The following is a 25,705-nucleotide window of genomic DNA, read 5'->3' on the forward strand; positions in this document are numbered from 1 at the left end:
AAATTAAGTGAAAAACTTAACCCCGAAACAATGATACATATACAGATAAGTGACAGGGTTGAGGTTTTCTGCACAAAATGGCCACTGCTCCTCTTGTAGTGAGAGTAGATCATATGGCAGCAATAAAATAAGTACATTGTGTGGATTCAAATAAAATTTAGAAAAATAATAATTTTCCATCTTAATATTTATGTGATGGGGTTGAGTTGTTGACCTTGACTATAATAGGCCTCAAAAATATTAATAAAAAGTATGATACTACTTACCATCTTATGCAACACTGTTAAAAAGACTGATGTAATTTCTGGTAAATGATGTCACATATGGGTGGAGTCTAAATAATTTTAGACGGAGATTAGTTGGTGTGACCGGGTTGAGTTCAGACTGAGGGACATCACTTTATAGTCTGGTGGTTTTTATTATATATCTTGCACTTTAAAAAATATATATATTTTTCACAAGAAAGTAACACAAATAAATACTTACAACATTGCCTTTTTTTTACACTGTGTACATTTTGTTAAATATTTTTGTTAATATATAAGTATTCAGTGAAGTACCTCAGGGACCTGACAAAATGCTTAGTTTACAATAGAAATAAGACTATATTTTTGTATAAAAATGATTTAAATGCAATACTTTTTTTAATTTATAATGGACATACCAACGTGTTGTGGAAAGCTTTTAATATTTCATTTTGGTGAAATACCACTTTAAAAAGTCATATATAAAAATATTACAGAATCCCAGGAATGACCCTGCTATCAGGATGTGAAGAGACTTCCAACCAGAATACCAAAAAGTGTTTATGGAAATAATAATATGTTTATAGGAGAAACACTAGGCAGTGAACTAAACTTTTCAGTGCGTAACACAAATGCAATAGCATGTCACTCTGTAGGCATCTTACTACAGTTTCCACACAAGCGATTTTCAAGATTTAAGGTCTTGAAGCTCCGCCCTCTGTGACGGGAGCAGCAGCTCATTTGCATTTAAAGGGACACAGAAAACGACGCGTTTTTACCGACCTTCAAAAAAGGACAATTTTAACATGCTGTAAAAAAATATCTGTGGGGTATTTTGGGCTAAAACTTCACATACACACTCTGGGGACTGCATAGACTTATTTTACATATTGTAAAAATGGGCATTATACCAACCCTTTAAGTCTCTTATCTTTTGAACTAAACTGGATAACTCAATCAGTCAGATTAGTGAACGAATCATTCAGACACAGATTTGACTCAAAATAGCATAAAATATCCATAATCATATATGGATATATAATATCCCTAAATACCCACAAACAATCAGCTGTTGCTTTTATTGCTTTAACTGTTTTAACTCCTGAATGGCACATTAATTACATGTTTGATCCACGTGGTGGCGCTATTGTTTAATTTGATAGTCACATAGCCCAATCTGACTACTTCAGTTAACTGCAACTTCAGTTAATATCACTGCATTTGAATCATTTGAAATATTTAAAGTGTTCAGTTTACAGGTAACGATAGATTGTATCAGTGATTCCCGTTCATCAGTCCTTAAATAAATGTATGAAAAAGCATCATGAACCTGTTGCACATTAGCCTATTCCGGAAACCTATAGGACGAGTGAAATACCCGACCTCTCATTCGTTATCGCTGGTTTATGTCAGCAAGTGATTCAGAGTTGTAGTGATTTCAAATTGAACGAACACGGATAACACTTCATTAGGACAGTATTCTGCCTCCACTATTTAAAATAGCCAACACACAGCCAATAGGAAAACCTTCCTCGCATGTCCTCAAAACTGTGGATGATAGCCAGTATATTGTGTGTCTTGTGAAAGAGAAGGTCTGATTGCGGATCACACACACACACACACACACACACACACAAACGCGCGCGCCTCCAGCTAGAGTCACTCAACAGATCAACACGCGCGCGCTTCACTGCCTCTCACTTCTGACTGACTGTCAGTCACACGGAATCGCTGTCTGTACCTGTGCCTTCAATCCCATACGGACTAATCATGAAAAGTAGGTGAATATTACTTATTTGAAATACTTATTTTTTGTATCTGTAAGCCTGTATTTTGTGAACAGTATTGTTGAATCGCTCTTCCTCTGAGTAACGTTAGAATCATAACTAGAGTTCTAATGACAGGTTGTTTCGGTTCAATTTCACCGGCAGAAAGCGATGTAGCCTATATTACATCGCTGCTGTAAAACGTTTTTAGTCTACAAACATTATGAAACAGTGCCGCCACAACAAATCGGAGTCGATACGTCTGGTTCATTTATCGATTAGTTAAGTTGACGAAGCAAACTAGCTTAGCTGTCTCATTCTTTATGAAAGATTAGCTCTCGTGATCTGATACATATTTTTAGTTTATTCAATTTCAGTAAAGTAGCCTAAAATAGTTTAGTAGGACATCTCCATATAGAGAAGCTGCTTCTCTTCTTCATTTTTGAAACGTCAGTTTGACCTGTTTTTATATGACATTCTTTTCATTGTTATTTCATAATCAAACAAATTGTTATTAAGGGTGCAGTTCGAGCTACTTAAAAACAAAGGTTGTTTATTGGCATCTATGAAGAACCTTTAACATCCACGAACCTTTTTATATTACACAACTTTCTTTACAGTAAAAAAAGAGGTTGTATCTTATATCTGTTCTTCACACTTAGAAATAAAGTGGTTGTTTTAAACTTTGGGGAACCCATAATGGTTCTTCTTCGAAATCTCTGCAAAAACACCTTTTTTAATCTTTATTTTTAAGTGTGTATGTCAGTTATTGGACACAGAGACACCAGGCACAAGTTCAACTGAAAGAGAGAGAGAGAGAGAGAGAGAGAGAGAGAGAGAGGAGAGAGAGAGAGAGAGAAGAGAGAGAGAGAGAGAGAGAGAGAGAGAGATGAAGTACAGTGACACTAACGGTATTCATACTTAAGCCACACTTAAAATGTCTTAATATCTTAGCATTATAGCAACTTTTGTTTAAATTCTAAAATAATATTGTCTAACCAATATTATTTATAAATTACGACATACTTTTTGTCAAATGTTAGTGGAACATGAAAATTGGGGCTTGTTGGTTTAATTACAAAATTAAAAAGTGAAGAATTGGAAATGATCTCTAGCATTGTTTGCAGATGCCATTGCAATTCTAATGCAAAGACAACGAGCCAAATGTGACTTTAGTATCCAAAAGTTTCCAAACTTTTCAGGGCCACTGTGTATAAAATATTATACAGAAAATATGAAATATTAGTTTTGCACCTTAGGCTACTTCTCTTAATAGAATCACATCCGGTATGAAATCTAAAAAAAGCATTATGCTTTTGTCATGTTATATGCATATCCATTTCATCTTTTGTTTTGCGACCTTCTAATCCTTTTAAAGGGGTGGTTGATTATGATTTCACTTTTCTAACTTTAGTTAGTGTGTAATGTTGCTGTTTGAGCATAAACAACATCTGCAAAGTTACAACGCTCAAAGTTCAAAGCAAAGGGAGATATTTTCTTTTAAATAAATTTTTTACAAGACATTCCTTGTGACATCACAAACCCTAAAATTTACATAAACCCCGCCCCCGGGAACGCGCAGTCCATGTTGAGAAGAGGAAGAGTTGTTGTAGTCGAGCACATGTGAGTTTGCTCAAGCTGTCGCATCCGTCTTTTCAGTACGTAACACAAATGCAATAGCATGTCACTCTGTAGGCATCTTACTACAGTTTCCACACAAGCGATTTTCAAGATTTAAGGTCTTGAAGCTCCGCCCTCGGTGACGGGAGCAGCAGCTCATTTGCATTTAAAGGGCCACAGAACACGACGCGTTTTTTACTGACCTTCAAAAAGGGACAATTTTAACATGCTGTAAAAAAATATCTGTGGGGTATTTTGGCCTAAAACTTCACATACACACTCTGGGGACTGCATAGACTTATTTTACATATTGTAAAAAGGGGCATTATACCAGCCCTTTAAGTCTCTTATCTTTTGATTTAAAATGCAACTGCTGTTCACTCTGTCTCAGAGAGAGAGAGAGAGAGAGAGAGAGAGAGAGAGAGAGAGAGAGAGAGAGAGAGAGAGAGAGAGAGAGAGAGAGAGAGAGAGAGAGAGAGAGAGAGAGAGAGAGAGAGAGAGAGAGAGAGAGAGAGAGAGAGATGAATGATTGGTTGTTCTCAGTGTGAGAAAGATAATACTCCTTTTAATGTTTCTTCATGGAATCAGTGGCTCGTTCAGTAACCTGCACTTGAACTTGTGTGAAGTTTTGTTGATTTTACACCACTTGATTTTCACACAGTTTTCTTTGTCTAGATCTCAATGAGACTTTTAGCAATATATAATCCAGACAGTGAATATTGGAAAGCGGTAAATTCACCCTTTGGATATTCGACACATTTTTACCTTTTGGACTTTAAACACAGAATTGTTTACGCTCAACCTGAAGTTTGCTTTTTGGAGATGACAATCAAGATAGATATTGACGTTCTTCTGATCCATGTAGTCATCTCAGTAACAAAGAACCATTGAAGAACCTTTAGTTTTAATATTTGACATTTATAATTTGACATACTGTTTAAAAATGTAACCATAAATAGTATGGTGTATTTGAACTGTGGCACTGTAGTAGTTACAGTTATTTATGAAACAACATAATGCATCACCACAATGTCTATTATATAAGATTACCTTTATGATGCTTTATAAATAGACTTCAAGTAAAGTGTTCATGCAGTTGAACTCTGGTAAAGCCCTGTGAGGTTTGTGATTCACTAGCCAAACCAAACAGTGTCAACTTCCTCTGTGAATGAGCAATACATGTATGTCTTACCTCATAAGATGATTCACACTTCTTAATAAAAAAGCAGAATTATTTTTTTGGTATCTAAAAAATCATGCCATAAAAAAAATATTCCGTCAGAGGAATTAAATCTGTAAGTAGATTCATGTTTTTGCACGTCCACAAAATGAACCAGCATATCGTATAATGATATGATTACACAGCCCTATTACAAACGCATTGAAATCCCCTCAACAGAGGTGCATTCCTATTCAACAGACAGATCATCACATTTTATTTAAACCACCTTTCTGTCAGGTTGGGTGGAATTTCCTCAATAACGGTCAGTGCATTTGTCCACTAGAGCAGCAGTGCTGAGTCCATCTGAAGATATCTTCTACATCAGACACCGACAAGCTCACTCTGCCAGTTGTGTGTCCTGAACTCTGTGTACTCCGACACCCTCATTTGTCAAAAGTTAGTCCATGTGTTACTGTTAAATAAGGAATTTTTACTGAGGAGCTTTGCCATGTTGATATAAGCACAGAAATAGTGTGGAAAGAACGCTTTTTTGGCAAGACATGAAACCAATCATGTTGTACGTATATCTTTATATTGGGAATCAGTTATACTTATAAATTTGTTTTTATAGGCTACTCTGTTTAAACACTGGCCAATGATGTCCCCTTATTTGGTGTGTTAAAAAAAAAAAGGGCAGTTGGTGAACCTTGTTTTGCACTGTCTACCATTTTCTCCTGTTGTTAATCAACCCGATCACACTAAATGCGTCTCTATAGCACGCAGTGTGTTTATTGTGCAAGACTGAACGCTGTTTTTGTTTTCAGTCGTGATTGTAACAATAGTTCTGGTTAAAGATAGGGATGCACGATATATCGGCCACCTTATCGGCATCTGCCGATACATGTTCATTTTTAATATTATCATCATTGGTCCAATAAAAAGATTTGGCGGATATTTTAAAGCCAATAAGTAATGGATTATTTCCTTCAGCTGAGACAAAGATGCTCACTGTTTGCCATGATGGTTTTGAATGCTTGAAATATGATTCATTTGATTTTTAAAGAAAGTTGGCCATAGGAGTGTAAAATTTATTAAAATAAACTTACACTGGTTCAAACTAGGCTACTTGTAATCTAAACTTTGTAATCATGCTCTCAAAAATTATTTTTATATTTAGATTTATCGGCCAATATATCGGTTATCGGCTTTCAAATATATCATGCATTTATAAATACACTATTAAGAGTGAATATGAGATAACATTGTAGATATAACAGAGATAAAGCAATTTCAGTTGCATTGCATACAATGTTTTTTTTTTTCTCTCTCTCTGGCCGACTACAGGCCACCTCTGCATTTGCCACGCCTCAAGACATTGCTCATGTTTTATTTCAAGACATTTGTCAGATTTTTGTCCTTAACATGTTCTTGTGTGTCGGACTAATTTCTTACGCATCTCATCCAAAGCCTCAGTCGCTAATTCCAAAACAATAAGGGAGGCTTGAGACACTACCTGAAATCATTTGGTGAAGTGATATGGAACTGTAATGCGGTCAAAACCTGCCTGGAACTACTTTAGCTGTGCATTTCCTGAAAAACAATTATTGCACACTTTAGAATGTTCATCAGCTAATCAGAATCAAGCCTTCAACAGCCCTGTAGTATAAAGCTTGAATAATACGGCTTGTTGAGAGAGTTGTGATATTACTTTTCTAAGCAATCAGTTACAATTTCATTGAAGGAGGGATCTGAGGCATATCTAGGGACCAGAAAAGAGAAATCACCTGGCAAAGTCCTAACAACCACCTTAGCATCCATCTAGCAACATTAAAACTGAAAAAAGTTAAAACTGTTGGCATGTATTTGGTTTTTGGTGTTTCATGACGAGCCATTGAGGGTGTTCTGTTGCAAGTCCTCTCAGTGTTGGATTGAAAGTGCATTTACTGGCAGCTCTGTCTCAGTTTGTAATTAGTGGTTTTCAACAAAGCTTGATTTAAACACAAGTTTGCTGCTCAGGGAGTTTGTAAACGGTTTCTAAACTGCAGTCGGTTACACTATATAAGCCATCAACAGTGCTTCTCTATGAGCTCATCATCAACTAGCACAATAAATTGTTTTAATACATCACGCTCAACAAAATATTTAGGGTCTCCGTGGCAACTGGATAAAAAAAAACCCTGACATGTAGCAGAGACGTCAGGCTGGAGCCGTGTTTTAGATTAGACCTGTGAACTTTCCTTTTCCCCTGTAAAAGCACCTTTCCATGAGTCCATGTTTCCTGGTCAGCGCTTTTGGAAAGGTCTTCCAGGTGGGTGAATAAATATGTGCAAGACTCTATTCAAAAATATAATGAAGTCTCATTAATAAGCAGATACATATGTTTGGAGAGCATGACATGTAGAGGAACTGACAATTACTTTGGTAAAAAATAAAAGCTTTTGACTCTGCAACAACAGCATGAAGGATACACAAAACCATCAACACTGTGTGTATCTGGCTAACTGCCTGTTTATTGCCTATTTACTTAAACTAGAGTGGCAAAAGTCAATGTGTGCTTCTTTTACCGATATATTTACCGATATATTTTAGATTTCTTATCCAAACAACGTCAAACTTGGCACTGCACTTACTTATGCCTGTAGCAAGACACCTGTCAAGTTTCAAATCCATCGGACTAATGGTTCGAGAGATATGCGAATAACAGACAGACAGACAGACAGTTCCTGTAATTTATAGTTAGATGTTCAAAAACACTCGCTTCTGTCGATCTATATGATTGGGACGGCTATCATACTGACATCTACTGGCCTCAGGAGCTCAGTGAGGAGCTACGGTGGGCTTCAGGTAGCGGTTGATCTGCATGGCTGTGTGTTTTTCTTTTCTCCTGGAACACGAGAGCTGTCTATTCTGAGCCCCAATTCTTTTGCCTCACTATTTCTGCCCTGCTGTAATGCAAGTTGACCTTCAGAGCCCACCACAGGACGCTTATGTCATTTTGTAAGTCAATGCTAGTCCTGACCGGGGACGTGCGGTTGATCGGAGCATTTATTACGTGTCAGAATCAAGTGCTGCCTTGTTGGAAATACTGCAAAATATTACGTTGCGTTTTGCAAGTTTTGCGACTCATTCAAAGTGAAATGTCCAGTTAGTGGCGTTTCAGTTTTATCCAAAACAGACGAAGGTGAATATGCCAAACGTTTTATTACGTTGAATGTTGTAGGTATAATGGCAGTTTAGAAATGAAATATCCAGAGAGTGGCGATAAAAGGATAATGCTCTATCGCATTTGAAAATAACATAAGCTACCGCCTACACTAAACCCGACCGTAACACCGTGTCCTAACTACACGCGACGCGACGCGACGCCGCGACACACAATAAAAGGTATCTTTTCCATGTTAATCAGAGTTTTTGTCCTAACCAGACGCGACGGCGACACGCGAAGTTTCTAATTTAGAAACGGTTCCTATTTCTGCGACGTCGCGGCTGACAGATCCGCCCACACAGAGATCTCATTGGATGGAAGTTCTGCGTGTCATGAATATTTAATCATCAAATGGATAATTTACCTCAGATTTTGAAAGCATATAATATAGCGTTCAAACTGAATTCTATGCAAACATACAACTGTACTTCATAACAAAATTAGTCAATGAGTATATTTTGTTAATGTTTTGATTTTTAATAATGTTATTTCTTGATTTGATTATGTCCTTACCCATTTCCAATGCGAGTGCGGGCCAGCAGTGCGCTTTCACAGAGAGACTCCGCCCACACGCTGTTCTGAATGGCTGTGATTTTTGATTGACGTGTGGTGTCTCACAGTCGCGTCGCGTCTAGTGTGGACAGACACACTTGCTGTCGCTGGAATTTTATCACGTCACGTGTAGTTAGGACACGGTGTAAACCTAACCGATAGTGCTAACAAAATCAAGTGACAGATAAAAATGCTTTTGGTGCTGCTGCTATAGAGCAAGTACGGGAGTTGCTACTACCAATAATACACACGCGACACGCTGCTGTTAGCAAGTAAGACATGCTGCTGCTGTACAATATAGTGTACATGATGAATTACCCGTAGCAGATCTATACAGGTGGAGCTGGGGAAGGTGGAGGGTAGTGCTGTGTTGAAAAAATCGATTCACCAATTCTAAATCGATTTTCATATTAATTTCTAAAGATCGATCCGTAACTCAGAGGATCGATTTAATAACAGGCCTACATTTTCCCCATAAACACACTGAGACACGGCGACCGGCGGCGCTGCTAATGTGGTTTCTCTGAATCCACTTGTTGACCAGAAAGGAGGAATGAATCGTTCACATAGCGCGTTTTTTGCGCGTGCAAATTCGTTTTCCAGGCGCGCCTCTGTTCATGGTTGCATAGCAACGGCAGACGCAACGGGAGAGCACGCGCTTGTGGAGAGGAGAAAGCGGTGCAAACTCGTGCAAACTGCGCTCTCCATGATGACGAGGAAGTATCATCAAATAATTAATTGATTTCTAGCCCTTGCATTAGCTTTACTACTAGATATATTCATTGAGATGAGAAATAAAAAGCCGCCCTGTACAGCTATGATCAGCTGTTCGGCCGAGCTCTCCATGTTGTTACGGAAAGGCCGCTGGTTTTTGTCACATGACCTGTTGAGATGCATTGAAGTGCTTCTCACTGAATTTGCACGCGCATAAAACGCGATATGTGAACGGCCCCTAAAGTGGTATCGTGTGCGGTTCGTTGTATCTAGTTTAAAAGGCCTTTTAAATATGAACGCAGTTTTGGATTAAATAAAAGGACAGTCAATTAAGTCAAATAAAACACGTTTTATCTCCTGTTTAGTTGGTAACACTACATTAATACATCATTCATTAACATTAATGCCTTATCTAACATCAATACATTGAGTGAACAATACATTTTTACAACATTAATGTATGTTTGTGAATGTTATTTAATACCAACACTTGATTGTTCATGAACAGTTAAAACTTTTGATTTTAAAAATATAAGATCGGATCAGATCGGATCGAATCGAATCGAATCGAATAATGATAATCGATTCAAGATCTTGAGAATCGGAATCGAATCGATTCTTGAAATTTGAATCGATACCCAGCACTAGTGGAGGGTTTCTGAAGTGTGATGCAAATGCAGGTAGCTCATTGGCTACTACTACAGCAGGAACCAATCAGCTGTGCCCTATAGAGAATGATGTGATTGCAAGCAGTTTGAGTAATAAAAAAATAAGTTTTTAAATAAATGCCATACGTTTTTTCACTTTTAATATTAATAAGCACATTTTTGTCCAAATGATCATTACTGTAATGGTACATTCATCATATTCACTAACTCGAAACCACACACGTGAAAGAACAAGGCTTATACAACTATTTGTATAATCATCTGTGCAAATGGTTATTCTCCAGAGTGCTTTGCCAAACTTACATGAGTGTCCTAAGATAAATTTCCTTTTTTAAAGGGTCAGGCAACCTCTAAGACGGCCCGCAGCTGCTCCGTCTCGCACTCTCACTTCTGTGTGAATTAATGACTTTCTCATGAGACGTTCACCGAGGCCACTTAGATAACACACTGTTTGTACTTCTGTCCAAGACGGCTTCCTTTTGTTTTGGCAGTCGTTCGTGAAGCAATGTCTTTACTGCGAGTATGAGACACTGGGAGTGTGATTGCTGCACTGGGGAAAGGTTAAGCCCGTGAGGGATGCTGGGAAACATTGTTTTCTGAGATTGCCATGCAGTTAGCAGGCGTAATGTCTGCTTATCGGATGGGGGTTCCTTCCTGGTTTTCTTTGTATAGGGTGGCAATTAACAATTACATTTAGCTCCCAGCTTTCCCTCTGTTTCCTCACTGACATCAGCTTCCTTTTGTTTGGTCTGATAGCGGGAAGCTCTCCACTGCAACAACAGCAGGCTGCACACTTCATGCCTGGGATCTGTTTTTCTAGCAGCCATTTGCTTTTCGCTGCTGGACTGTGTCTTATTGGACTCTGTCCCCTATAAAAAGGCTTTCATGATAATAAAGGGGTGTGGAAACAACTTAAATTTATCAAATTGGCTCCAAACGTGAAAACTAAATTAGTGTCTCATATATGAATAATAGCCATGCGATTTAGTGACGCCAAAGCATTTCAATCGCCCCCTGGTGGCTGGCTGCAGTATAGGTAATAAACCCCACCCTCTCCATGTATAATATAAAGTGGTTCAGGTCTGATGCCACTTTGTAGGCCAATCGCATTAGCATCACGCTGGTTCCCTCGACAAAAAAATGTATAGGATTTTTCCATTACTTTTGGATTATCGCTAAAAACAAGCTCTGTGACTAACTAAAGTTTAAGATACTTCCACGTTTTGTCCATCAAGATAATTATAACAGATGAACACAACTTTTATGAATTTTTAAGCCTAAATGCAGTCGCCAGAAGTAAAAAGCTAAGGCTATAAACAAACTACACCACGGTCACATGACTTCAACGTCACCATCTCTAAGCTTCCGACAACTCTTTCAGTTTTTATCTAAAAACATTTTCCCAGAAAGATTGAGTTAGAATAGTGTACAAGCACGATTATAAGCATAATGATGCTGTGAAAGTTCAGCGTGATGACATTTAATCTCCTTGACAGCGTCTGTAGCATTTAGCCACTTATTAGCAACCATAACAGCTTAAAAAAAATCACGAGTCTTGTAATATTGATGTATTTTATGTCGTAGAGTAAAAGGTAAAAGTTTTGAGCTTGTGTTGTTCACCACAGACCTTATTTCAGCCATTTAACCAAAACCCCATTCAAAAAACCCATTGACTTCAGGGCAAGCCAAACTAAAACAATCCAATTACACTAAGACTTCAAAAAAAAAAAAAAAATCCAAAGATGGTTATTGACAGTTTAGATAGTTCTTTTCACGCTGACATACTGTACATATGTTTAAATGTTCGTTTTGCCAATAAGATTGGGTGTAATTCATAATTTGTGTGTAACGTCATGATCAGCACCTGTACTTGCGATTGAGTTGGACCTTGATACCACGGCTCCACCTCACGATCACTAACTGTGCAGACTCAGCCTCCAAATTACACAATATCCCGTTTATGGGATATTTTTGGCTTCTATTTTCCGCAGTGTAAAGAAGTGGAGACACACTTTTTTTTTTTTTTTTTTACAATCAATGTAAACCCTAATGCTTAGAAATAAATTGTATTTAGCAGTTAAAAATAAAATAATACAAATTAGACTATTTGTTCATAGACACCACCATTACAATAACATAATAAAGCGGTAATTCAATCATTCTTGTTTTCCTTTTGATGATGCATGATGGGAACTGAGCCCCACACCCAGAACCATGTTAATTGCAATGAAATTGACTTACTGTAACTTACTCAATATTTCACTTGTATGGTACAAAATGAAAACCTCACGGTGAGGATAAGACTTCTTTCAAAAACATTTAAAAATCATATTTTTACTGATATATAATGCTCATTGTAGTTGGTTCATAATGCACAACTTGAAATGTATTAGTGCATACTGTAGAAATGGATGCCGTCTGAGGCTCTTGCTTTTGGTGTTATTATTGTGGGATATATTTAACATCACTGGAATTCCCATCAACACATTAAAGGGCAGACTTAACAGTATTTTAAAGAGTGCACTGCCACAATTATTCCCAGTAATGTTTTTTCCCCGTGTGCAGACTGTGTGTGCGTGCGCACACATTTTACTGGAGATCTGTGGGTTAGTGCCGTCTGCCCGCAGTGGCCCTTTCCATTCGGTCAGATGGTGAAGTCATGGTATGTAAGTCAGCACAATGAGGATTCAGCTGAGAGCGCACACGGAGGGGACAGTATGCGCTACCTTTCACTGCCCAAGAGGAATGCCTCAACAGATTGATCTAATAGCCATTTTCCTCCATCCATGAAGTCTGACATGCCAGTAACGCTCAGTTATAGTTATTGACACATTTTAATTTAGCTTTCCAAGAGTAGGCTACATACTAAAAAGGCCACATATTGCCTTGGGTTTGGATGCAGTAGATGTGATTGTGGTGAAGCGGTTGCATGTTTATGATGTTTTAACAAGCTTTTCTGTAATTAAATAATTCAGCTGAACGTCTTAGGCTTGTTAAGTTTGCACACTGTGCATTGAAAACATGGATCACTTGTACATTACCTATACATTACAACAGAGATACAACAATGCATTTTGATTTTGGGAGGCATAAAGTAAAAAAATCAGGATGGTCCAAACTGCAATATTATGCTTTACTTGAGGGTTACACCACATGACATTTTTAGACGCATTAGATTTTTTTTTTTTAATTTAGAAGTTTTTCAAAATTGAATAAAAACTACATGAATGCAAAACGTACAAAGAATAACTTGGCACAAATTAGCCTTTATTTTTCATTATCGTATACGCTCAATGGCCCTCATTTATGAAAAGTGCGTACACCAAATTTCCAGCGTACACCTGGCGTACACCCAAAACCACGGTGACTTTGCGATTTATCAATATGGACGTTGGCGTACGGCACGCTCAAATCCTACGCCAGCTCAGGAGGTGGTGTACATGTACGCACGTTTTGAGTTAGTGCTGAAATGCGCAGAAAAACAATTCCTAACACCACAAAACGCACTGACAAACTAAAGATATGATATATTATGACCCACTGTAAAAAAACAACAACATAGAAATTATAAACTTCAGTGTTTATTTTTGTGAGTTAAGCCCGGCAGGTGCGCACGGACTGGGTTCAGTAATGAAAGGCTTTCAATGACCAAAAAATAATTCAGACTGACAAAATAATTAAAATGACATTCTTCTTCTTTTAAATAATAATAAATAACAAAGACATTCTTCTTCTAAATAACAATAGGCGTCATTAATAATCAAAATCATAATACTAAGAAGAATATTACAAATTGTCATGCAATTATTCACATCATCATCACTATTGTACACCCCATTACATGTGACGTCATGCGAAATTCAACGCTAATAGTTTCAAAACACGTGCTGTAAAATAATGCATTGTGATAGGTAATTTGCTCAACCAACCAGCGATTTAAACTGGATTTCCACCGGAGAAGTTTCTCCTCTTTGCCGTCTTCCGTGTGTCCATGGCGTAAAATGAGGGCGTGGGGGAGGCGGAGACGTGAATATATAGGGGCGTGTTAATCTAATGACGATCGTTTTCAGCCGCTGCATTTATCAAGAGGCAGGTATTGCGTACACCTGAATTTCAAAGGTACGCACAGTTTCATAAATCAGGCGGTGAGAGGAGTGTAAGCATAATCTTACGCCAACATATACGCCGTTTCGACGCAAGATTGATAAATGAGGGCCATTGTAATTTTTACACAAAAATCAAAAGAATTTTATTTTATTTCCAAGATGAACTGGATGCAACCTATTCAATGAAACATGCAACATAACACAGTTTTGACTATTTTATGGTTCTTCAGAATTCATATTCAGAAGGAAGTAATAGAACTTAAAATATTTTTGGCTGTCTTTTGGTATGTAGATCACATGATTTAATAACTTTGTAATGCATTGAGAGCATTACATCTTAATCCCGTAGTTTCATAAGACATACCAGTAAGTTTAAGTTGTTTGCAGCCTCATATTTGTGGGTTGCCGTCAGCGTGGAGTATCTGCAGAGCCTGTTCTCATGTAAATAAGCGTGTAGAGGTGTGGTCTGATGCACAGCTATGCTCGGCGTCTGGCTGCTGGAATGCAGTGAACGCGAGCATTAGCGCGTCTGTCTCCAGAGGGAGTTCGTCTAACACCCACATGACAAGAGCTGACACATCCCCTCTCTTAGTCCACCGTTAGCAAAACAGAGTCCTAAAAACACACCGGCACTGAGATCTGGCCTGCCTAGAACTGCCACCGTTCCCCTTAATGCTGACTGAACTGCCTGCCTCACTGTAGAAGTGGATATTTGACTGCAAGTTTATAACAGTATTAATGATATTTATATACAAGGAGCGAGAGAGAGAGAGAGAGAGAGAGAGAGAGAGAGAGAGAGAGAGAGAGAGAGAGAGAGAGAGAGAAGGACTTTATGGAAGCACTGAAATATTCAGGTAACTGCAGAGATGCATTCACTCCTGCCCATATTTCAGCTCCATGTCAATTTTTAAAGTAGTAGTTCACCTGAGAATTACAGTTTGGTTTTCATTTACTCATCCTCGTGTTGTTCACAAAACATGTATTTTTGTGCTAGTACCTTGACTGGTTTGTACCTTTAGAGAAATAAGAGTGAACAGAGCCTGCTTTAACTTCGCTATTTTTAACTGTTAATGAGTTATTGCCTTAAAGCAACACTAAAGATTTTTTTTTTTACCTTAAAATAATGTTTCCAAAATTGTATCAGTGGTTCATCAAGTCGTAACAGGGTGAAAGGCACTTCTGGAATCGCTTTGCGGCCCTATATCTGCTATAACCGCACTATGTAAGTTTGCCAGACCGGGTCGCGTTTCTGTAGTTCTAATGAGACATAAGAAAACTACAAATTTGACTTGCTTTACGTCAAGCGTTGCAATAGTCATTATTTAGCTTTTCTTCGTTTCTGATGCCGCAATACATCATACTTTCATGAAATCATGCAACATACTCTACCTTGTCTGTGGACATTGTTCATTCCAAAGCCGGTGCTGGATAACCAGCGAGCGTGCGTGCGACAGTAGCTGCGGGTAGGCTAAATTATTTTACGACAGTGGTAATGGACAATTCCACTTCCAACCTGTAGGGCGACCGAAGAGGAAAAGTTATTTATGGCGCTTTCCCACTACGCAGTACCAGCTCGCCTCGACTCGCCTTTGTTTGGTTTTCCACTGTGTAAAAGTTGTACCGGTACCTGCTTCCAGATACTTTTTTTCGTATCACCTTCAGCGAGGTTCTGAGCGAGCTAAAAGCGAGCCGAGAAGAGGCGAGTCGAGTCTAGTTAAGCTGGTACTGGTAATGGAAAAGCGCCATTAGTGTTGGTTTAACTTTAACAGCCCTAACTTCAACACAAGAGACATTTTATTCACACACAGCATGAGTTGCACGTTTCTTTTGATTGACAGGATATAATTGGCCCTGATCATCGGCTGTTTTTAAATAATCGATTGATGGTCGATAGTGAAAATAAACGATTTTATCGGCTGATAACATTGGTGCATCCCTAGTTAAAGTTAAAACGACAATTCCGATTTTATTGTAGACAATACAAATCACACACCCATACTTTCAAGCTCTCAAAAGACAACAAAGCACCATAAACACTTGTGACGTGCACAAACCATAGCGCTTTGTGTGAGGAACAGACAGGAATGTAAGTCTGTATTCCCGGAGGCACCAACTATAACTGCAGAATATTGTCTAGTTATTGACAAAATCCCAGAAAGTATTGTTTTTGTTAGTACAGGTGAAACTCAAAAATATGGTGCAAAAGTTCATTTATTTCAGTAATTCAACTTAAAAGGTGAAACTAATATAGGATATAGACTCATTACATGCAAAGTGAGATATTTCAAGCCTTTATGTCTATGTGTTATAATTTTGATGATTATGGCTTACAGCTTATGAAAACTTTTTCAGATTATTCTAATTTTGAAGTTTTCATAAGCATTTATTATTATTATTTGTTTATTTGAATAGGGACAGATACAAAAGAAACATAGATTATTACATAAAGAACAATCCGATGCCTGTATCACAGTGTTTATAGCCATGGCTAATTCGCAACACTTGTCCCTAGAAGAGCTTTTAACAGTTAAGATAATATAAGAAAGAGTAAAAAAAGTTTTACAGTGAATACAATAAAATGTCCATAACCCAGTTAACACCAAAAGGTACTGTACGTGTAATAAATAAACACATTCACTGTCATATTATCAAGCCATAATCATCAAAATTATAACACATAAAGGCTTGAAATATCTCTCTTTGCATGTAATGAGTCTATATAATATATTAGTTTCACCTTTTAAGTTGAATTACTGAAATAAATGAACTTTTGCACTATATTCTAATTTTCCGAGTTTCACCTGTAATACCTGTATCTCACACCCTATTTGACAGCCTGTGGTTAGTATCTATTTTTGCTTAGAGTAGCTTGGACATTCTGCTAAATATCTCCTTTTGTGTTCCACAGAAGAAGGAAAGTCATACAGTAACTATTCCTTTAAAAAGAGAGGGCTATGAAAGAGCAATAAATAAATATGCTCTGTCATCTCCTTTACACCTCAGGGCATTGACTCTAGCTCACCACAAAATCAAGAGGATGTCCTCCTATCCCAAAGAAAAAAAGTGTTCTGGAGTAAACCGAGTCTAGTATTACCAAAGCAAACCGTCTGCTTTCATGTGCTTTCAAGGCATCTCTCGGGTTCATTTCCAAACAGAAAGGACATGATCCCATTTTCAACACTTTACATATTATGAACATTTAGACATTTTGTATCTAATGAAATATTTACAGACTGCATGTGTATAATTACAGTAAAGGTCTCGCTTTCTATGTAGTGTTAGGTTTAGTCTTGAAAGTGTGCTTATGTTTTGTGGTGTCTTTAAAGTGTGCTTGTTATCTTGAGGAAGTGGAAGGGCTTTGAAATCTTATAGGGGAGTTCACTAAAAATACACACCACCGGAGTTTCTTGCCAGGGTAGCGACGTGTCCCCAACTGCCTGCAAAAGCGCACCTCTGTCCCGTTCACGGATTAGCAGGGCAAAGACAAACAGTTTTAGTTTTTCTTTCTACGCGCTCTGCAAAAAGTGCATGACTGGCAGTCTGGTTACATCAGTTATCTCTCCAGTCAACAGCAAGATTCTGCGGATGGATGAACTCGGGTATCTGACGTCAAACCGCTGTCGAGATGTAACCGATACAGGCTCGGCCTGTCAAGAATAAGATATTTCATCTTCTGTTGCTGTCGTTGTTGATGTACTTTTGAATGTATCAGATTACGGACATTTGAAGGATAGGTTTCTCAGTGTGTTTGGAGTCCTGCCCTAGGGAATAGTATAGTATGGCAACCTAAATTGCATTCAGCAGATTAAAAAACTTTTAAAAAGTTTAGTTTGTATTCATGTTGGTTTTATATTGTTTTGAAAAACTTGTATATCATTTTCAAAAAAGTTTACATTTAATAGGCTACTTAAAAAAAATCATAAACATGTTGTGTTGTGTAATACACACACACACACACACACACACACACACACACACACACACACACACACACACACACACACACACACACACACACACACACACACACAGTGTATATATAGCCTATCATAAAAGTTTGTAATATATAAAATTGTGTATATATATAATGTCACAGTTTGTTTTCATTTTTTTCCTTTGGTCCATTTTTCCCGCCACTTCTTTGTTACCATGGTCACCATCATTATGAGTTAATTTGCTTCAGCTGTGTTTGATTAATCATCCTCATTTGTGTTTGCTATATATGTTGGTCCCTCACATCCATTCTCTTTCTACAACCCACCATGACATACAGTGTGTGTGTGTATATATATATATATATATATATATATATATATATATATATATATATATATATATATATACACACACACACACACACACACACACACACATATATACACATATACATACACACACAGTATCTAAACTTTTTTTTAGATGTGACTAATCATGATTAAAACCATTTCTAAAAAATTATAACAAATGATCCGAAGATATTTTTCTTCATTATATCATAACACTTCTATATAAAATCACAAACCCCCCCTGAGATGTTTTTTATTGTGCCCTCCCAAAGATCAAATGAATTTGAATGTAGAGATTAAACATGTTTGTCATAGAAAAACAAAAACAAAAACAGTGTCAAGTCATTGACCCAACTTTAGCAGTGGCGACGAGTTGTGAATAGCCAAGCCCAATTAATTTATTCAGAAAGTATTTGAACTAATAAACATTTCTCTTTTTTTTTCCAGATTTGGCCATGAGTGAGGAGACCGTAGTGTGGGTGTAGCTGTTCACTGGAGCAAGAAGCAAGATATCACAAGCGTCCACACTCCCACCAAGGAGACGATGGGCGAAGCTGAAGATGAGAAGAACCAGGCAGGACGTCTGTTTGAGAACTTTGTTCAGGCCACTGACTGTAAAAGTAGCCTACAGGCCTTCAATATAATGTGCAGTTACCTGGAGCTGGACCCTCTGGAGCACAGCACCTTCTACAGCTGTTTGAAGAGCATGATGACGTGCTGGAAAGCCAAAGCCCTGTGGAGTAAACTGGACAAGAGAGCCAGCCTCAAAGAGTACGCGAAAGGCAAAGCCTGTGAGGGCATTAAGGTGAGCTTGCAGAATGCCAAGACAATAACAATACTGGAATATGTTATGATGTTTAAATGAGCTGGCAAACTTTTGTAAACCAAACATTTATAGATTTTCCCTGATTTTGGGCCTTGATTTTTTTGTATGCTATGACATCTTCATATGATATCATAGACACATGTTGTTCGTTAGACGAGTGCTCTCTGGTTTTAGTGGCGTCCTCTTTTATTGTATGAGCTTATTAGTGGTGTGTGTGTGTGTGTGTGTGTGTGTGTGTGTGTGTGTGTGTGTGCAGTAAGGCTAACATCACTGCTATTGCTCATATGACACGCTAGTCACCATTTTTGCTAAGTATATAATATGAATGATACTATTGATTATATATTCTATATTCAAATTGTGTGGCATGTTGAAGTGAGGCTTTTCATCTGACAAATTGTTTTGCCGGCCAGATGATGCAATCACATAGATCGATCCAGTTTAATCCTCTACTATGTGAAAAGAAGAATGTAAAATGTCCTAACAGCTGACCTACTGATTACGGAAAAATGCTGTTGAACATTGAGGTGGTTGACATCGTAGGTCACATGACAATTCCAACATGGCGGATGTAGTGTCTAGTTTAGATTCACACAATACACATCATCAACAAGCTAGTTTCCCCAAAAATCTGTCATCATTTACTCTTCCTCATGTCATTCAAGCTCAAATATGCAAGTTTTACACTTTAGAACAAACATCATTGGCTCTTCCATGTCAGGAACGCATGTTTGAGCTTCAGTTTAACATATTTGATGTGCTCTATGTGTGTTAATCAATGCATAAATTAAATCTGTTGTTCATCATATAAGGTGATCGTGTCTCATCAGAAGACCTGGATTCATATGGATTACTGTTACAGTGTGTTTATGTAGTTTTTGAATCGTGAAAATTGTGGTTGCGTTGCGTGGACTTTGAATGGATGGACAAAAATTGTTATTTTTATTGTGAGAATATTCATTGTTTGTGTTCCGAATATGAACGAAGTCTTGTGGCTTTACAATGACATGAGGATGAGTATATGATAATACAATTTTTATTTTTGAGTGAAACGTTTTAGCATCACTCATAACATCCCAATGCATAGCTGCAGATCATTTTTCCTGCATTTCACACACAAAATAATGTACCTTCCACTTAGCTTATTTCTGTCAGGACCACTATCGTCAAATGTGATTCAATTAGCATACAGTTTGGATTGGCGGTATGGTTCCGTTCTGGGCAAGAACTCCCTGCGCATCCGTGCAGCCTAGCATGGAGAGAGCAGCAATAACCCCCCTTAGGGTAAACAGTACATAACCAACATGAATGTATGCAAATATATTTAATTCAAGATTTTAAAGTACAACATAATTCGAGAATTTATTCTGATTCAAGGGGAATCATAATGCCAAATCCTGACTGAAGAGAGGAGGAGCTGGGGAGGGAGGAGGGTAATTCGCTCCTGAGAAACGCGACAGCTGCTGATAATACTGAAGGAGCTTATATATGTATATGGTGATAGGCGTCGTATTCCTATAGGTAGATGTGGATCAGCTGAGAGTCAGCTGATGCGAGCTTGACTAACATGACCTGCCAGAACTAACGCTACGCTTGATGTATCGTAAAAGTCGTAAAAAATAGTGGGGCCTATTTTAACGATCTGAAACGCAAGTATCAAACGCGAAACGCAAGTAACTTTGTGGGCGGATCTCTGTTGCTATTATTATTGAGGGATAAATGACTCTTGCGCCCGACGCAAATCTAAAATGGGTTGGTCTAAAGTAGCTCCATTATTCATAGGTGTGGTTTGGGCGTAACGTGAAATAAACCAATCAGAGCGGCATCTCACATTCCCTTTAAGAGCAGACGCGCTTGTTCCATGGCGGATTGCTATTATAACGGCGGATTTGCCAGCGCACGCAACTTACATGATGGTAACGGTGATTTCGCAGTCTTCAGAGTTTATTTTCCTGGTTCTTGACGGACAGCCCACTTTGTCAGATGTCCTTATATACCGATGTGTCTTGCCACTATTGATCAAACAGGTTTGATCCGTCATTACTACAATTAGCCTGAATAATTTGGGTAAATGTGTAAGCTAGATTTATGCCTATTTTTTCACATCTTCATGGACACCACATTGATTTCCCTCGTGTGGTAATATTTTTCCTTGTAATTATGTATGGTTTGCAAAAATGGCACTTGCTGTGTCTGTGTAGATGAGAGAAGCAAAGTGTATGTGTGTTGTGCACACGCTACATTATGGCCAAGCATGCACCCTTAAAATAGCATCTGAATAACGCGCCACTGACTTTAGACTAGGTTTTTCCTGGTCAGTGGCGGAATTGTTTTCTGGAACTGCAAAATAGCACCAGGGAACGTTTGTGCCGGAAAACGCCTCCTCTTCTTTCACTAATTCACCGACGTGCATCTGTGGAGGGAAAAGTCCGCTGTGCGCGGGTGCAAAATAGGAATGATACATGCGTCGGTGTACAAAGTCATTTGCGCTGGGTGCAAGATAGGGCCCAGTATCTCACTAAAGGTGCAGTTTGTAATATTGACAGCTAGCAGTTGAAATGGGTATTGTGATCCAAATTCAAAATATCGGAGAGAGTTGTTTCTCCCGCCCTCTTCTCCTTAGCCTCAAGACTTTACGACACGCAACAGGAGTGAGCACAATTGACAATGGAAGGTGATTAAAGTTGATGAGTTGATTTATCTGTTTTAATATGCTCCTGTTCGAAGAGATTTTTAGATGGATGATGACGTGGCTTTTAAGGTTCAGGTAGAATCTGCGATCTCTGACTCAGTTTGTTTGCTGGCTTCCATTGGGATCAGTATGCTTGTGAGTTACACTCATCAAGACAGCATCACTCAGCAGATATGATTATTTTAGGAGATCAAACTGGCCGGTTCATTATGATAACTTCCCCATCACACACACACTTTGAAAGGCTGCTTGAGTCAGGCCCAGCTTATTGTTAGCAAGTGTTTGAAGTATTTCAAAGAGAGCATAATTTAACAAGTTCACTTCATACGGGCAATAAACAGCCCACTAATGCTTTTGATGTGAAGCAGTGCAATTATGCAGCTCTTTTTAGAGTGCAATTTACCTCTTTGTAATAAAGGTGGTAATTATGTACAGTAGTCCTGACTAAAGGCTGTTCTGCACACTGTAATCAAAGCCAGCGCAGCGGCAGCGTTGCCTAATGGCACTGATTCAGAAAAGCCAGGTATGCAGTAACTGCATGACGGATCATAGGAGTATTTAAATAAGCATTTGACTCCCATCCATCCATCCATCCATCCATCCATCCATCCATCCATCCATCCATCCATCCATCCATCCATCCATCCATCCATCCATCCATCCATCCATCCATCCATCCATCCATCCATCCATCCATCCATCCATCCATCCATCCATCCATCCATCCATCCATCCATCCATCCATCCATCCTTCCTTCCTTCCTTCCTTCCTTCCTTCCTTCCTTCCTTCCTTCCTTCCTTCCTTCCTTCCTTCCTTCCTTCCTTCCTTCCTTCCTTCCTTCCTTCCTTCCTTCCTTCCTTCCTTCCTTCCTTCCTTCCTTCCTTCCTTCCTTCCTTCCTTCCTTCCTTCCTTCCTTCCTTCCTTCCTTCCTTCCTTCCTTCCTTCCTTCCTTCACCATTTTAACACAACTTTGCATGCAAGATGCTTTTTTATTTGAATGAGACTTGAATGACTACATTCTAAAACATGCTGGGTTAAAAACAATTTCTAGGTTATTTGCCATTGTGGCACCGGCGCGTTGTTCACTTTGAGTGTAGATCCGGTGGCCTAGAAGGCTAGCGTTCCCAGCAGAGGTTAGCTGCGATGTACATGTAAACAAAAATGGTAAAATGTGAAACTTAAGTAAAAATTTGACAGGAATACATTGTAATACAAACCTTAATTTCATTCAGGAAGTTTTCTCTCAGAACAGAACACAAAATAACCATTGACAAATGTATCCAGTTTTAACCAGTTTGGCACAGACATTGGGTTACATTGACCCAGCGCTGGGTAGGTATGTTAGGAGTTCATCATTTGAATTGACAGTAAAAACGACCCAGCAGCCGTTACAAAAAAACTACACGGAAATATTAAAAATAGCCCAATAAAATGACCCAACATGCTGAACCCAGCATTTTTTTTAGCGTATTACTGTTTACACACCTCTGGAGCCCCTTTCATTGATAATTTGCCATTGATCAGACAACAGCTTGTCCTGGCTCAAACGCACACCATTGGTTGAGCAAGTTGACATGCTGAATTGCTGAAACAGACAATGTAATGTTTTGAAAGTGACACAAAGTGTCTTTACTCTTCTGGAAAGCCAACATACAAATGGCTTACTTAGGAAATTCTGCACATTAAACTGGCATCGCGAATGTGTTTTAACATCCTGATGAATAATGGACCATCTGCCCCTTCATCCTGTTGTGACTTGACTTGAGTTGGAAAAAAAGGTGTGTTTTAGGAAGAGTGATATGATATCACTGCTCACCAGCCTCCAACTGTCTGCCAGATTCACAGTCTGTCCAGGATATGAGCTCATCTCTCTTTATCAACCAGCGGGATAGCCCGCCGCTGCCTGTTTTATTGTTTTATACGGGCTTTATTACCATTGCAGAGACTCAATCAGAGCCTTTATCTGGAAGTTTAGACATTCAGGCTAGACATGCGAAAATCATTTTAACACTGTAGATACCGGGCAGTGAGTGATTTTGTATTTTCATGCCGTGGTATTTTTGTTTGCTGTCTAATTTTTATAAACATATATGGAAATTATTTAGGATCAGTTATTATTACAAAACTTTTTGGAATAGTTGATTTTGATTATGAGTATTTCTAGATATGCTAGTTTTCTTTTATTATTGCTGTATGGTATCTCATGCTCAACAATGCTGCATTTTATTTGATCAAAAATATAGTAAAAACAAACAAACAGTATAATATTGTATATATATATATATATATATATATATACACACACACACACACACACGTGTGTGTATATATATAATTTAATTTTAAGAACTGTTTAATATAGCTTAATATTTTTGTTGAAAGCATGATTTTTTTTTTTTTTAGGATTCTTTGCAAATAAAGTTTAAAAGAACAGCATTTGAAAGTATTAGGCTAACATTTTGTAACAATGTAAAAGTCTTTACTGTCATAATGTATCATTTTAATGCATCCTTACTGAATAAAAGTTGACCCCAAAGTTTTGAATGGTATAGTGTCAAAATGTATGTTATTAGTATTTATTAATTTTAGTTTGAGATGGCACAGTGCAATTTGTTTAACACTTACATATATTAATTGTCTTATAAAATAAAATAATTCTATAAAATTTGCTTTAAATTTGCATTCCATTTCACAGAATGACTCCTACAGTAAATGGAGTCTCACATTGGGCAGCAGTTAAATGAAGTTGACACAAAAAGTTAGTTTTTAATACATTTTTTGGCTGTTTTCAGGGCTGGTGTAGTGGTTTCACTCCCGGATTCTGTGGTAAATACTTGGAGCCGTTCCTCAGTCTGAGCGGTGTGAGCTCCTGACCCAGACTCTGTGAGCCCACGCAAAGAGGCACTGTTTTTCACATTGGGAAAGTCAAGTTCTTCTCTTTGTGTGTGTGTTTGAGCATGTGTGCAGTCTGCTTACAGCTGTGACTTTATGACTCATGATTGCTTGGGCAATGTCAACAAATCATACAGTGGCATTACCAGGACTTGTGTTCCGCTATTATAGTCCATTTCGCCATCCTTAAATGATTTTATTCTCGTGCGGGCCTGAATGCTTGTGAGGCCAGGCTTCTCTCCAGGTGGTCTGCTTCAGTCGATCGAGCAGCTTTCTCGAAGTGGTGTGTTGTCTAATTGAGCAAACTGCTCAAGCAAACTGTGATCACATTGTGTGCTAGAAGTGTGTATGGGTTCAAGTTATTGGTCCTGCCGTGAGGTGGTCTCTGCTCTCTGTTCCTCTGGGCTTTGTGTAAAGTGACTGTTGCTTCAACGCATACCGTGGCTTTCACCAGGAAGTTTCATCTGGCAGGTCATGCCGTCAATTCCTATCCTGCTGACTTTTCCATGATTTAAAAGAGGCTGAACCATCCTGAAGTGGCAGCGGTGTGAAGGGATTTTGCAGCTGACATTGGCCTGGCCTTGTACAGTGATTGGCTGGATTAAAAAAAAGAAAAAAAAAGGGATTTTTATTGCTCAAAGGATGTTTTTTTCATCACTCTGGAGATTTAATGTTCTCAGTTATAATTACATTTGTCTCAGATTTACTACAATTTGTATGACGATTATTGTATTCAATTTGATTTGAGTATTAAAATTTTTAAAGAGCTGTCAGCTGTTATTTTTCTTTATTAGGGGCAACTATTGTAAAAAATTAAAGGGAAAAAAACCACCTGAACTGATTTTGAGCACACACTATTGGACGGAAAACACGCCATGCTGACTCACAGGACACTTCACCTCTGGACTACTGCTCGGCTCAGTTTCAGGGTGTGAATGAGCAGAAACAAAAGAGTGATCATTGTGTTCAT

The 25,705-nt window shown here is 38.2% G+C and overlaps 1 protein-coding gene across 10 annotated transcripts in view; it reads left to right on the forward strand.

The window, feature by feature from the left end:
• The first annotated feature begins 1,627 nt into the window (after positions 1-1,627).
• Positions 1,628-25,705, forward strand: part of mical2a (microtubule associated monooxygenase, calponin and LIM domain containing 2a) — a 70,713-nt gene continuing 46,635 nt past the window's right edge. For all 10 annotated transcript variants that reach the window (XM_079588115.1, XM_079588110.1, XM_079588107.1 and 7 more), the window contains exons 1-2: positions 1,628-2,022; positions 18,772-19,129. In XM_079588115.1, coding sequence (XP_079444241.1) covers positions 18,869-19,129 — 261 coding nt within the window. In that variant the 5' untranslated portion in view covers positions 1,628-2,022; positions 18,772-18,868. The remainder of the gene's footprint in view (positions 2,023-18,771; positions 19,130-25,705) is intronic.

The sequence above is a fragment of the Phoxinus phoxinus genome (genome assembly GCF_949152265.1).
Source record: "Phoxinus phoxinus genome assembly, chromosome: 2".
In the NCBI taxonomy this organism is placed as follows: Eukaryota; Metazoa; Chordata; class Actinopteri; order Cypriniformes; family Leuciscidae; genus Phoxinus; species Phoxinus phoxinus.